Raw genomic sequence first — 14695 nt, 5'->3', positions numbered from 1 at the left:
CATATATTTTAATTTTCTTTGACATGCCAATAGTTTATGATTTAATCTTGTATATGATCAATTAGTGGTTTTTCAATATAAGCAATGTAATAATAAGTTATATAATAATATCCAATCAAATATTGCATTCTTATTTAATTATAAATTATGACCACATTTAATGCAAAGCAAAATACATGGATGAATATGGATGGTTTTGGCAAAAAAAAAGTTATGATGTTTATTGTTATTATAATTAGTATTATTGCTTTGCTTGTATAGGAGACATATATTTACCGGAACATATGGCATGTTTTTATACTGAAATTTCTTTATAATATGGCGGCCCATATAATTATATAATTTCTGGATATATATTAAAGAAAAAGAAAGAAGAAAATCGGAAGGACCAGATATTGCAAACTCTGCCAAAACAAATTTGCTGGCAAAAGGGAAGGTTCTGATTCTGAAAAAAAGGCTCATCAATGGGTCATATGATAGGAAAGGAAGGGAAGGCTCATTCAACCACGTGTTTCTTTGATTTTCCTTTTATATATATATATAGCTACATATATAAATATATATGTATGTGTGTGTGTGTGTGTCATTGTATGTACATTTTTCTTCTGGTAATATGCTATGTATATATACACTTCCGTATGTGTAATCTATGTAATAATGCCGATTCATCAAAAAAAAAAAAGAAAAAGAAAATCATCATATTGCCGACGCCGGTTTATTCATTCATGACATTAGATTAACGTACTCATTATCATCACGAAGGATTGAGATATCGAAACATGAGAGGGGTTAACCGCATAATAGATAGATAATCGATCTAAGCCCAAACTCAGTTACATTATTATTTTGTGTGCAAAGATGTGTAGGCATAAACAAAGGGAGGACGTAAGTGTATTGTTGGATGAGGCGTCTCGTCAACCACCAATCGTTGGATGTAAAGGTCTTACCAACCAAACATATTAAAGTCCGATTGAAAATTCAAATCACAATTGCAGACCTGTCCAAGGAAAGCAAAGCTTACCTGAATTAGTCGTGTTTACTCTCCCTTTGATTCGGTACGTAACACTGTTACATCATTTATACGTAAGACTTCAACTCACAACAACATAATTACACGAATGGCACCGGTCAAGAGAGACCTTTTATGGTAGTTATTCGTTTCGTATCAAGGGGCTTAGAAGTGCAATGGTGATCTCATTGAGCTGTGAGATGGCGGTTTGTTGGATTCGATAGAACTCCAAGCAGACGGTTTATGCACATCGCTCTCCTCCATCCAATCTCTAACGCTCGTAGCATCGTGCCATCTATCCAAACTCGCATAAGCATTCGATAGGAGGACATAGTTCCCGCTATTACTTGGATCCAACTCGAGCAGCTTCTTCGTGACGATTTCTGCCATGGCCACATTACCGTGAATCTTGCATGCACTCAATAATATCCTCCATATCACGATATCCGGAGAAACAGGCATTTCAGTGATAAACTCGTAAGCTCTTTCTAGGTTTCCGGATCGGCTCAAGAGATCCACAACACATCCGTAATGCTTCATTTCCGGACGTAGACCGTGAACTTCTTCCATGCTCCTAAAGAACTCCAACCCTTTATCTACCAACCCTGCATGAGAACAAGCCAGTAGAATCCCAACAAAGGTCCCGTGAGTCGGCTTAATGCCCTCGGTCGACATTTCCAAGAAAAGTTCGAGCGCTTGATCTGCATAGCCATTGACAGCGAGGCCAGCAATTATGGAAGTCCACGAGATTTCATCCTTCTGATCTTTCATTTCACGAAAGACTTCGAATGCCTTCTCGATGGATGCACATTTGCAGTACATGTCTATGAGGGCATTCCCAACATAGACGTCGGTCTTCACGTTATGACTTCTGATATAGTCGTGAACAGCTCTTCCTATGCCGAGCGAGCCCAAATGAGCACAAGCGGAGAGAACACTAGCCACGGTGACTTTATCGGGTTTCACCTTAGCTGCCATCATGTCTTGGAAAAGCTTCACTGAATCGGAGAAGCAATTAGCCTGAGCATAACCTGTGATCATCGAAGTCCAAGAGATCACATCCCTCCTTGGCATCTGATCAAAGAGTGCCTGCGCCGAGGCCAAGTCTCCAGCTCTCGTGTATGCTTTCATCATCGCATTCCAAGAAACTAAATTCTTTCCCCGCATTCGATTGAATACTCCGCGCGCTGATTCGACCGAACCACGCTTCCCATAGAAATCTATCAGGGTGTTCCCCAAGTAGACATCGACCTCCACTTTCTCTCGCTCTACATACTCCACCGCACGATCTGCGAGTTTGGTCTCATCCATATAGCCACAAGCTAAGATAACTTTCACCATAGTGACTGCATCGGCCTTCATGTCGCGGGCCTGCATCATGTCGAAGAGGTGCAGAACCTCCCCGAATCTGCCGGACTGACTGTACCCGCAAATCAGAGAATTCCAGGATACCAGATCTCTCTCGGGCATTTCATCGAACACCTTCCTCGCGAGTTCAACGCGTCCGCAACCGTAATACGTGCATATCAGAGCGTTCGAGACGAAAACATGCTGACCGACCCCCAGTTTCAGAGCGTGGACATGGAGCGCTTCTCCACACACCAGGGACCCGGTACGACCGCAAGCTTTGAAGAGGAAGATGAAGGTGGAGTTGCTCGGGGCGAGACCACGGCGACGCATGGAGCGGTACAGGTCGATCGCGCTGGCGGGCTCATCGCTCTGCGAGAGTCCACGGATCATGTGGTTGAATATGGCCGGGGTGGGGCGTTCGACCTCGTTGAAGGCGAGGCGAGCTTCCTGGAGGTGGGAGGGAGACAGCGCGTACGACTTGACCACGTCTGAGATCGCGGAAGGGTCTGAGTGGAGATGGGTACGGATGAGGCGAGCGTGGAGCTCTTCGGCGGCGGCGGCGACTCGCTCGGCTTGCTGAGTTGAAGCGGTGGAGGAGAAGAGACGCGAGATGGGTCCGGCCCTGCTACCGAGCTTCTTCATGATGGACGCCGGACGACATACAAAGCAGCTGCCCTGCTTCTCTTCCGGTTTACATTACAGTCCCCCGACCCCGAGACACCCCCCCACCTCAACCAAGAAAGAAAACATATAAGGAATCACCATGGACCTTGCTTGAAATCGGAAAAAATCAATATTAACATTATGGATCAGTTTTAGCAAAATTATCCCACCACGAGGTGAAAATCGAATAAAATGGATCACAGATATCGAGACGCATAAGCTTACTGACAATAAAATGATCACGTAACTCAATATCGGTTCATGAGAAGGCAATTCTTCTTCTCATGTTTACAGTTTCTGACGAACATACTCGGTCGCTCGTCGACTCAACGGTAATTGAATTGATGCTGTGTATCGTAAGACTTGGGATGAGCATCTGCGCCTATTTCACACCAATTAACAATCTTGAATAAGCTTTTTATACAATAATGGTGAAGAGAAAAATGAGTATATCTTCTTCTTTGTTCCCGTGCCTTTATTCCATTCCACCGGCCATCGCCAACGGGGCAAGTATTCTGCAAGAGGAGGAAAAAGTGATGACTAATGATGGCAGTAACCGGAAAGTGAAACCATTTTTAGTCTTATCAATGCACTTACAGGCATCGGACCGGTGCAGCAGGTCAGGGATGAGTCTAGGACAGAGGAAATGATGGGGAAAGCAGACCTCATCCTGTCATTCAAATGCCAGCCTTTGTGTGTCAACCAAAGAGGCATACAGACCCTTCTTCGCCACTAACTCGGAGTGGGTCCCCAGCTCCGCGATTTGCCCGTCTGAACAGAGTGCAATCCGATGGGCATTCTGAACAGTGCTTAGGCGGTGAGCAATCACCAAGGTTGTTCTGCCCTTCATCAGCTGGTTCAGTGCATCCTGGACAAGTCGCTCGCTCACTGCGTCCAGCGCACTCGTGGCCTGTGGTAATAACAAAAATATTTTTATGGTTCTTCCCGCAAAGAGAAGACGCATCTATTGTTCAGCAAATTACACCTGCCGCATGACCGTTATTTTAAAAACCAGACTGGGCATGCTGGACAGATTGGTCAAATGGAACTGGATTCAGATATATGTATGAACCATTGAACGGGGTCCCTTTTCGACAGAAACAGTGCATTCAAGGCTGTGCTCTCAGAATCCTCAGTTTAAATAATGAACTAACCAATATCTTGACAGGAATAAAGTCCGATGAAATCTTAAACCATGATAACAATCGAAACTTGAGGAAGGAAAGCTCACCTCATCAAGTATTAGAATTGGAGCATTCTTTAGCAGTGCTCTCGCAATGGCAATTCTCTACAGATTAGCAGCGGGAAAAATCAATCAATAAATCAAATGAAATTAGAGAGAAATGCATGGACTCGGGGCAAGAAGATGGACAATATATATACTATACCTGCCTCTGCCCACCACTCAGCAGGCCTCCACGTTCACCGACTAGCGTGTCATAACCCTTTGATTCATCCATAAATAACTGATCAGCAAAGAGTAACTATCGAAAAATAGAATATCTATTTAGACAGTTTTGGAAGACAGACCTGTGGGAGAGAGAGTATGAAGTCATGAGCATTCGCAGCTTTAGCAGCCTTTATTACATCATCCATAGACACATCATCATCAGGAAGCCCATAGGCAATATTTTCTCCGACAGAAACCGAGAAAAGAACGGGTTCCTATATAGTGTGCTATGTTAATGTAGGGAAAGGAACTGAAGCTACCTCACTCAACAACAATGAGTAGATCTTTTGGAAAGAAACGGACAATTGGATAAGCATTCCCTTTAAATAGTTAAGACACATTATATAAGAGATCTAGGAATATACTTGATTTACGATAGAAACGACCCTAGCCCATTCGCTCTTGTCAAACGTCCGAACATCCTCTCCAGCAACTGTAATTCGACCTTTAGATGGCTGCGTAAGTTCCAAATGATGTCAAGGCTTCACCAAGTAAATAGCATCAAACATAGAAAGCTACACAGAAGTGAATGTATTCAAACAGTAAACCTCGTAGAAGCGTGCCAGTAGCTGTACTACTGTACTCTTTCCAGCACCACTAGGGCCCACCAAAGCGGTCACGGTTCCACATTTCAGAGTTAGATTTAAGCCATTTAAGATTCCCACATCAGGTCTTAGAGGATATGAGAAGTGCACATCTGCATGAGAAATTTTTGAAGTTCGTAGAACAGAGAATATAAGATGAGTAGACTTTCACAAGCACCTATAATTTCAAATACGAAAAACTGAAATGTGATCCAAGGAAAGGATGATCCACGGAGAAATATCAAACTAGCCAGAGCAAGTTAATACACGACATCACGTAAATGACAGGTAAGCTCTATCCAAAATCACTATCTAAATTCACTTCTTAGTCTCAGTTGACAGTTAAGAGGCAGAAATCTGTTAAAGCAGCACTGCTCGTAGAAAAGAAATGTCATAAAAGTCAATGTTCAATGATGAGAAACTGTCTTTGAATTCTTAACTGAAAGAAAAATATAAGATGAGTATACTTTTACAAGCACCTACAATTTCTAATACGAAAACCGAAATGTGATCCAAGGAAAGGGTGATCCACGGAGAAAAATTAAACTAGCCAAAGCAAGTTAATACATGGCATCACACAAATGACAGGTAATCTCTATCCAAAATCACTATCTGAATTCACTTCTTAGGATCAGTCAAGAGGCAGAAATCTGTTAAAGCAGCACTGCTCGTAGAAAAGAACTGTCATAAAAAACGATGGTCTATTATGAGAAACTGTCTAAAAATTCTTAATTGAAAGAAAAATAGTATATAGAAACGCAATAATGAAAAAAATATTACGGCTACTATGAATAACTAAAATTCACTTACGTACCTTCAAGACAAATGTCTCCAGACCAGGCTAAATCACAAACCCAGCTAACTGACTTTAAGGCTGATCTGGGATGCATATTTGGGTGTTGGGTTGTATCATCAAATCCATTCACAAGGAATAATTTTTTATTCTCATCATCTATTCCTTTTATATGCATTTCTCTTTCTAATCCATAAGCAAGGGCTTTGTCAATTTCTACCCCAGACAAAATGGAATTAATCCTCTCAATTGCAGCAAGAGATCCACGGAGATCACCAAATGTGTTCACCAACCCTTGAACCTGTTATACTTTAATCAGCCACTATGACAACTGACTATAGATTGCACAGAATTTGCAGTTGCAACACTCACAGCAAATGTCAACGTGAAAGTATATCCAACAAAGGATGCCATAGTTCCAACAGATAATACACCCTGCAACCATAAATGAGAGGAGGGGATAAATTACATTGAACCATAATAATCCTTGAACTGGCTCAGAGAGAGGTATTATAAGTTAGCAGTACTCACCGCCTTTACTTTGCTTCCTCCAAGGCAATACAAGGTCAGCAAAGATACATAAACAGCAACTCTAGTTATCGATTCATTTATGGATTTGAAAGTCCCAAGCTTTATCCCACTTTTCTGAAACGACAGAACCTGCAATATATATGACAATTAATAAATACAATGTATTAAAGATATCTTTACACGCTTATAATCAGATGAGGATCAAACTCAGTTACCTGGCCACCAAACATGAACATTTGACGTCTCTCACCACCAAAGGACCTGACCTGTAAATTGTATGTTACCAATGAACCGTCAGCTCATCAAGAAATTTTAATGTACTTCCAGTTTTAAGGAATCACAAAATGATCCAGCTTGAACAAACATGTTGTAGAAATGCAACATCTGAGAAAATCATAGAAAAGGTGAAGTGATAGCAATACCAAATTTTATGATCTTACTGTGCGAATAGCAGAGAATGTTTCTGTCACGCAATCTGATATGGATGCTTGAGCCAGTCCATGTGCCTTAAAAACAGGTACAGTTGATCTCTTGTATATAGCTACAGAAAGTAGAAATTGTCACCACAAAACATCAGGCAGCTGCGATTCACATTAAAAAAAAAAAGTTACAGTAAGAAATCAGGATGAGAACAAGGACACGTTCAGCCAAAACGATTTGGGCACTATTCAGCAACCTTGTTTGAGGACATAAAAGTAGTTCTTGAACTCATAGAAAGTCTAATACTAAGTGAGATGAAGAGAAAGTTCATAATCACCAAGATAACGGAGGATTCAGAAAATTCCAGCCATCATAATAATAATAATATATAAATACACTAAAATGTTGCTGTAGGATGAAGGAGGGGCAAGTGGGGTGGGTTTTCCCACCCTCAGCCCCCCTCTTTTTTTTTCTTTTTTTTTAAAATTCAATATATATATTTTTTATTAAATTTAGGTCTATAAATGTTTTTGCCGGTGTGCCCACTTGATATTCAGAAGTCCATTAGGTCTGATCAATTTAGACTCGAGCGAGGTCGTTCGCCCACTAAGGGATAAACCTCTCCCGATCGTAAATTCTTTTTGATAACAAGACCCGCCCCCTTTAAAAAGAATAAGTCAACATTTTTAAATTTTTATGATATTTAGCTAAATAAATATTTTTTTGTGCACATTTGATATTTGGAAGTCCATTAGGTATAATCAATCTAGACTCGAGCGAGGTTGTTTACCCACTAAGGGATAAACATGTTGCTAATTAATTTAGGTTCAAGCGAGATAGACCTACTAAAGGATGAACCTATCATAATCGTGAATTTATGATTTTTAGATATAAGTAATATTGTCATTAAATAAAAAAATTGACGAAATTTTTTTCCGACCCGTGGCATCACGCGGGTAGAATGCCCTAGTAAAAGGTGAAATGCTGCATCATCGGCTGGGTTTTACATATTCACTACCAATGCTCATAAAACAGTTTAGTAAATAAAAGCGACATTCCGATACTTCTGTAGTTCTACTCTTTCATATGGGAGTTTCACAGAGGGAGACATACATGAGTCAAAAAATGCGTAAGCTTAAAAAATTAAAGTTACATAAGCTCATAGTAGCTATGAAGGAAATATATTACCAACAAATGCGGAGATTGAGAGCATCAGGAAGCCCAAAATTGGTGCAAGTTCAGGGGAGAGAGTGAATAGTATGCATATTGTCCCAATAACCTGCAAGGATGATAGCGTGTGAATTAATATACTCATTCAAACTCAAAAGGCATGTTTCTTAGCGAGCAGTTGGCAGCTAAACGATTCGTCTTACTAAGAGAAAGAGAGCTAGTATCATCATAATCAGGGATCATAATTGTACAGGTTCAAATAAAAGCAACATAAAGCTCACTTTTGCTTAGTGAAGAGAAGCTTGCCTCAGAAAGTGCCCTGAATCCACGATCCCTCGAGACATTTTCACTCACAACATCTTTAAGTGAGCCCAAATCAGATGTCAGCAGTCCAGTGAGTTCCCCAACCTAAGGTAGAAATGTATTTACTCACATTTGTCACTTCACCAGTAAATGTACTTACCAAGCCAGCATGACACTTCAACCAAGGGATTAAATCAGGCGATAGAAGTTGAGATATTTATTTCGAAAAGGTTCTACCAAGCTACAGAAAAAGAGAATATCTGCAAAATGTTGTTGATATGATAACTCCAACGGTTACAAATTCTAGATAAAGCACATTATTTTGTCAAACATATAGGCAGAGTGATGCTAGGCAGAGAGAAAGAATCTGCTTTCATACCTTGTACCGATCAAAAAATTCCACCTGCATATGCACAGAAAAAACATCACATCAAGATCCGAAAGAATCAATCTTGAGGTACCCTTTTAAGTTTTAACTGGCCGTGAGGAGAACTAGATGTCACATAAGAAAGCTGCAAGGATGAACGAGATAAACCATTGTCTGTTCGTATCACGAGCGAGGCTTACCTTCTGAATCAATACCCTTGTGAATATCTGAGCTCTCAAAGTTGACATAACCTTCTCCCATACAGTATTCATATTAACAACAAATAGAACAGTAAGGATTGGCTCCAACATATACAATAGTCCAATCCTACTAAGAAGCCTCCACAATGGCTCCGGCCTGCCACCGACAAGCACTTCGAAGAATTGCCCTGACATCGTAATTGACACGAAATACGGCCTAATTAACTTCAACCATTAAATAATACTTCGAATTCATCACACTGGAGAATTATATGGGAACAAGCACGATCACCATTAGAGCGTTACCTGAGAAAAGAGGCATAGAGAGAGTACAAGTTGAGCAGCCGATAAGAGTGAGAACCGCCACGCCGAGCCTGAGCTTGTGCTTCAACAGGAGACTCCATAGCAGGCCCCAGCTTATCAAGTCCCGTGGCTGAGGCTGATCGGAGCTCGAGTCGTCGAACTTGAAGTTCGGGTCGCTGACGATTGGGTCCGAGGCCTGTCCCGTGACATAAGCACCGGCGGCTCCTCCTTCTGATTTCCCGACGAACAAGTAAGCAGACGGCGGCGGGAGAATCGACCGCCGGAGCGAAGAGAGCCTGAGCTGGCTGCTCCGGAGTTTGGGGATTGTCCTGTGACCGAAGCAGCCCGGCGGGAGGAAACGGTTTGGCTGAGTCTGGAGGAGCGGAGGCAGGGCCGCAGAGGCCATTTACGTAAATTATCCGCAGGAGACAGAGGGAGACGCGCGTGGACTTCAGTCGCCTGCTGGGAGAGGAATTGCTGTCGCCTACGACTGCATGTAAAACCGGACACGGGCAAGGGCGTGTTTGTTTCGGGGGCTCCGTTAGCTTTTCTTATATATTTAATCAGAAGGGGGCATTCCTCACGCACTCGTAAATTGTCAGGCATTTCTCATGCACAAATTAATTTGTATTTTGTAATATATTGATGGCATTTTCCATGCACAGTTCGAACATATTTCCATTGGAAAAACATATTCATGATTCAGATACTTTTATTTGATATATATATATATATATATATATATATATATAAAAATGTGTAGATCCAACACATCTGTCTCCATTGTGCTCATAAATAAATTATTAAAAATATTTTTTTTCTAGTTCGGTTATTTCAACACGAGCATTTATATAGTTGTTAACATTTAAAGGATGAAATTTTAATGTGATAATATGCATATATTAGAATATTTCATTTGAGAAATAATATGGCCATTATTGCATAATCATTTTTTTCTATATTAGGTGTAAATTAGTGTGTACATTAGTTAGGCTTTCCTTACATGTTAGGCTAGAATTTTTTTCCTTTCCTCTTCTAGAGTACTGTCTTTCTTTATCGAGCAAGCTGTAGTTTGTATATAAGACTAACTAATTACGAGTAACGACATCAAGGAATATCAATCATCTCTGATTCTAATGAAAAAACATTGCGAATCAAATTGACAAAAATTGATGAATAACTAAGAGGGATGAGACCGTTATACTACATAGATTTTGGAGGAGAGAATGCGATGTAAAAAGATGGAAAAAAGAATTTAAGAAACTAGTCCAATTTTTAACAGGTATGTTTTTTAAGTGGAAATGAAGGATGAAACTTTTTTACCAATAAAAATTAGACTAATAAAGAAGTTTTTACCGTCACAAAAAAAGGAACTTTTTCCAAATATGATTGTATGGATGGATGGAGGAAAAAAAAAGTTCATAAGAATACATTTGATTTTCCAGATTTAGTTGCTTTTCTATTTTAGTCATATTTTAATTTTTTATCATTTACATCCTATAACTTTGACGACTTTTTTATTTCAGTCCTTTTCTCTTTTCTGGATTCGTTTTTATCTAATACCATTTATTACTTTCTGTTTTTCATCCTTTTATCGAAATTTTTATTAAAGAATATTTTAATTTTGGTCTTTGACCTTTTGTAGATACTTTTTTATCCTAATTTTTTTAATTTTCCTTAATATCAAAATCTTTTCTTATAATCTCATGTTTGTTTCTTATAATTACACCGATCAAATTTTCATAAAAATGCCCACATGAAATTTTTTAATAATTTTTTAAATAAAAAATTAAATAAAAAATTAAGATAATAAAAGGAAAATCGTGAACATATTCGAGAAAATGAGAGGGGTTGAGTATTTAGACCGTGCGCAATCTTGGCAGGAGTAGTGGTGGTCTACCTTGAAAGTATTACTACTTGAATTTTGAGAAAAGAAATGGGAAAATATAGCAATAAATAGAAGCGATTGTGGCTCAATAGTCACCAACTACGCTTGTGAGGTCGGCTGTGACATACTAAACAAGGACATGGCGACTCTTGATGCAAGAAATGATATTGAAAAGTATAATGATGGCTTTAATTGTGAAGAGAGGCATTGATGGATCTTTAGGAATAGGCTTAAGATGACCTTTCAAAGGACGGTGGTGCAGGACGTCGTCCCTAAACGCCGCCTCTCTCCCTCTCAAAATACTAAAATCCTTTTAACAGTTAACACGACTTGATTTGAGGTTATTTGTGCCTCAAACTTCGAGTAGGTTCACTAGTTTCACGTTATTATTTTAATTATCATTAATTTATTTTTATATATTTTTTAAATAATTTTTATTTTAAGACATGTCATGTTGGTATTCTTTACAAAAATTGAGGGATAAAACTACGAGAAACAAGAAACTTAATGTTGAGGCAAAAATTAACAAAAAAAAAAGAATTTGGACAAAAGAAATGGCAACAAGAGGACCGAAACTTTTATTTTTTTCTAATAATCATTTTGCTAAAAAAAATCTATACAGAAAAGTATCCAAAAAATATAGAATGTAAATAATAAAAAAGTAAAATGGAGTAAAACAGAAAAGTAATCAAAATTAAAGGGCTAAAGTGTGTAGTTTTGACTTTTGAGTTTTCACAAAAGATAGGGATGGAGCAAAAGCTGAAAGCAAACGCTGTTACCGAAGAAGAAGCTGAAAGCCGGAACGAGCAGCCAAACACGGGGAAGGGGAGCTCAACTCAGTTCGGCACCCGGTCCGGTCCGGTCCGGTCAGACCACGTGAGGTATCAGGACAGGCCCCGTTTTTCTACCATCACAGCAATTCCCCTCTCTCTCTCTCTCTCTCTCTTTCCATCCATCTGAGTGGGGGTCCGAGCTGCAATAGCGAACCCTCTAAATCAATAATGTTCGCCTGCGGTTGCACTCCGGATCTCTGATGGAACGCAGTCAATGGCGCCCTTCCCGCAGCTTCCAGCTCCCGTCGTCGGTCTGCTAGCAATCTCGAACTCTCCCTCCCCTGTTTGACGTCCTGAACTTATATCATCAAATACCAAATGGCGAGCTTTCGTTGGATTCTGCTGGTCATCGCTCTGTCTTGCCTTGTTGATGCGCTCGACGCTAGTGCCGGGGATGCGGATCCCATATATAGGTCAGCTTGCAGTACTTTGTGGTTGGCGTTTAATTTGAAGTTTCCTTTTAGAGTTCGTATATTTTGAGCTGGATACTGTGTGGATTGAATTCAATTCAATTTCAGAAAGTTCGTTACTTTCTCCGTAAAGGATTATGAATCTTAGGCGTGTTGAACTTTGGATGCGATTAGTGATTAGTTATTGGGGGAACTTTGATGAGATTGGAATAGCTGAGCGAGAGAAACTCCTAGGAAGGGATATATTAGCAGCATAGGCTATTTTACCAAAGAAATGCGAGTTCCTGCCTGGAATGAGTTTTGCTAGTTTTAATGATTTACCAATTAGCTGTGCTTTGGTTTTGATAGGTCATGTGTCGGGCAATGTGAGAAATCGGGATGTGTAGGCGACATTTGCTTCCAACATTGCAAGTTTTCATCTGATGGGAAGCCTATTGATGGCCCATGGTATATGCAAGAACCCCTTTATCTGAGGTGGAAACAGTGGGACTGCCAAAGTGACTGTCGATATCATTGTATGCTCGCGAGGGAAGAGGAAAGAGAGAAACTCGGCAGCAAGCCTGTTAAGTATCACGGAAAGTGGCCCTTTATCCGAGTTTTTGGAATCCAGGTTTTTCTTCCGTCAAATTTTGTCATTTTTAATGTTGGTGCATGTAGATTGATTAATTCCACAGATTTTTAAATTTTGTATCGAGAACTGAGAAGGCTTTGTTTTCTCAGGAACCTGTTTCTGTTGCTGTGTCTGCCCTCAATCTGGCCATGCATTTTCATGGCTGGTTATCATTCTTCATACTTCTGTACTACAAGTTACCTTTGAGGCCAAATAAGAAAACTTACTATGAATACACTGGACTTTGGCACGTCTATGGCATCTTGGCCATGAATTCCTGGTTTTGGAGCGCTGTATTCCACAGTCGGTAAGCTCTCTTCTTCTGCTGTGAGTTCTTTGATGTTGAGAATTTTTAAGCGAGCATCAAACTGGTCACTCTCTAGGAGATCTTTTACTACTCTAGCGTTCACTTATTGAAAATGCTATTTAACTTTGCTTCTCTCTATTTGAAAGTTTAAGAAGTACTGTCCCTTGGTTATTTACCTTCTTTGCTTTTTTCTAAAATAAAAATAAATGGTAAGTAGCAAGCATGCTTGTGCTAACATGTCTGCTTTCACTTTAATGTGCCCCAGCTTCTTTTTAATTCAACTTTATTTCTGCAGTATTCAATATCTATATGCTTGTTTGTTGTTGTCATTTGGCGTAAATGAATGTGTCAATAATATCATTAGGGATGTGGAGTTGACCGAGAAGTTGGATTATTCCTCTGCTGTGGCATTACTTGGGTTCTCCCTCATTTTGGCCGTACTGCGAGCTTTCAGCGTGAGAGAGGAGGCTGCGAGGGTCATGGTCACTGCCCCCCTCCTCGCTTTTGTGACAACACATATCCTCTATCTCAACCTCTACAAGCTCGACTATGGTGAGTCAACTTTTCATTTTTCATGTATAATCTATACATATTTGCATGGCAGGGAAGAATTTTTATCACATGCTCTAAAGAGCAACGCTCCCGCCCCAACATATTGCACGAAATATTTGAAGCTTACTGTGGACCATACATGGTTCCAACTTGAATCCTTAACACGTGGTACGCCCTGTTGTAGGTCTGAACATGAAGGTATGCGTGGCAATGGGCGTTGCACAGCTTCTTATATGGGCAGTTTGGGCTGGAGTCACTCATCACCCGTCACGTTGGAAGCTGTGGATCGTGGTGGTGAGCGGGGCGCTTGCTATGCTTTTGGAAATATATGATTTCCCACCATATCGCGGATATGTGGATGCTCACGCTCTCTGGCATGCCACCACCATCCCCCTCACATATCTCTGGTGGAGCTTTATTAGGGATGACGCTGAATTTAGGACATCTATTCTCTATAAGAAGTCAAAATAGGTTGTCGAACTGAAGACTAGATTAGACGGCGGTTTGTACTATTTACAGTAAATACTCGCCTCAATTGATTTTATTGGTATGAGCTCTCCCTTGTGACGCGTGTTCGCTTCTTTGAACTGATCATTGAGGCAGGATCATTTATTTCCGGCCCAACTGATGATGATAGCACAGATGTTCATTTGGGTTTCTACTAGGACATGTATTAAAAGTTCTTGCTTCTGTTATTCCCTCTGTTAACCCGACAGTTGTTTTTAGATGGTCAAGACATGAAATCCGAGCCACCACCAAAACTTGGCAGCTGCAGTGTGATCTGTTCATTATTATTCCCGACTTTTACGGCTTCTCCTTAGTCTTGATTCATCTTAGCACAGGTTGTATCTCTTAATACATGGTTAGAAAAGCAGATAGATTGTTAGCTAGCCAGCAGCAAGCCAAGTTTAACATTGATACAGTCATCGTTGCGTACTCTTAATCGCCATGA

The 14695-nt window shown here is 40.2% G+C and overlaps 3 protein-coding genes across 3 annotated transcripts; 1 reads left to right on the top strand and 2 right to left on the bottom strand.

Annotated features, from left to right (window-relative positions):
• Positions 1–943: 943 nt before the first annotated feature.
• Positions 944–3132, bottom strand: LOC116203856 (putative pentatricopeptide repeat-containing protein At3g15930). The gene has a single exon (XM_031535810.1). The coding sequence runs from the start codon at positions 2999–3001 to the stop codon at positions 1175–1177; it is 1827 nt and encodes a 608-aa protein (XP_031391670.1). The 5' UTR covers positions 3002–3132; the 3' UTR covers positions 944–1174.
• Positions 3133–3243: 111 nt separating this feature from the next.
• On the bottom strand, positions 3244–9670 carry LOC116203855 (ABC transporter B family member 28). Its single transcript, XM_031535809.1, has 17 exons — positions 9147–9670; positions 8841–9028; positions 8653–8676; positions 8277–8378; positions 7989–8079; positions 6821–6921; positions 6596–6646; positions 6381–6509; positions 6222–6284; positions 5871–6150; positions 5021–5169; positions 4838–4927; positions 4553–4687; positions 4411–4467; positions 4254–4310; positions 3620–3932; positions 3244–3537 (listed from the first exon to the last, which is right to left on the bottom strand). The coding sequence occupies exons 1-16, from the start codon at positions 9547–9549 to the stop codon at positions 3696–3698; spliced, it is 2157 nt and encodes a 718-aa protein (XP_031391669.1). The 5' UTR covers positions 9550–9670; the 3' UTR covers positions 3244–3537; positions 3620–3695.
• Positions 9671–11840: 2170 nt separating this feature from the next.
• Positions 11841–14438, top strand: LOC116205951 (post-GPI attachment to proteins factor 3-like). The gene is made up of 5 exons (XM_031538659.1): positions 11841–12277; positions 12623–12884; positions 12995–13191; positions 13556–13743; positions 13928–14438. Exons 1-5 carry the CDS (start codon positions 12183–12185, stop codon positions 14212–14214), a joined length of 1029 nt encoding a protein of 342 aa, XP_031394519.1. The 5' UTR covers positions 11841–12182; the 3' UTR covers positions 14215–14438.
• Positions 14439–14695: the final 257 nt, after the last annotated feature.

Source organism: Punica granatum, chromosome 4 (genome assembly GCF_007655135.1).
Source record: "Punica granatum isolate Tunisia-2019 chromosome 4, ASM765513v2, whole genome shotgun sequence".
Classification (NCBI taxonomy): domain Eukaryota; kingdom Viridiplantae; phylum Streptophyta; class Magnoliopsida; order Myrtales; family Lythraceae; genus Punica; species Punica granatum.
The sequence above is the reverse complement of the archived record's forward strand: the minus strand, read 5'-3'. Positions and strand labels throughout refer to the sequence as shown.

What these genes read in the sequence shown, in the direction of transcription:
- LOC116205951 (XM_031538659.1), top strand. Translation starts at nt 12,183, where the DNA reads ATGGCGAGCTTTCGTTGGATTCTGCTGGTCATCGCTCTGTCTTGCCTT. An exon ending in GATGCGGATCCCATATATAG is followed by an intron (nt 12,278 to 12,622) that starts GTCAGCTTGCAG and finishes TGGTTTTGATAG; the next exon opens with GTCATGTGTCGGGCAATGTG. An exon ending in AGCGCTGTATTCCACAGTCG is followed by an intron (nt 13,192 to 13,555) that starts GTAAGCTCTCTT and finishes TAATATCATTAG; the next exon opens with GGATGTGGAGTTGACCGAGA.
- LOC116203855 (XM_031535809.1), bottom strand. Translation starts at nt 9,549, where the DNA reads ATGGCCTCTGCGGCCCTGCCTCCGCTCCTCCAGACTCAGCCAAACCGT. An exon ending in GATTCAGGGCACTTTCTGAG is followed by an intron (nt 8,080 to 8,276) that starts GCAAGCTTCTCT and finishes TCATCCTTGCAG; the next exon opens with GTTATTGGGACAATATGCAT. An exon ending in TCATACTCTCTCTCCCACAG is followed by an intron (nt 4,468 to 4,552) that starts GTCTGTCTTCCA and finishes GATGAATCAAAG; the next exon opens with GGTTATGACACGCTAGTCGG.
- LOC116203856 (XM_031535810.1), bottom strand. Translation starts at nt 3,001, where the DNA reads ATGAAGAAGCTCGGTAGCAGGGCCGGACCCATCTCGCGTCTCTTCTCC.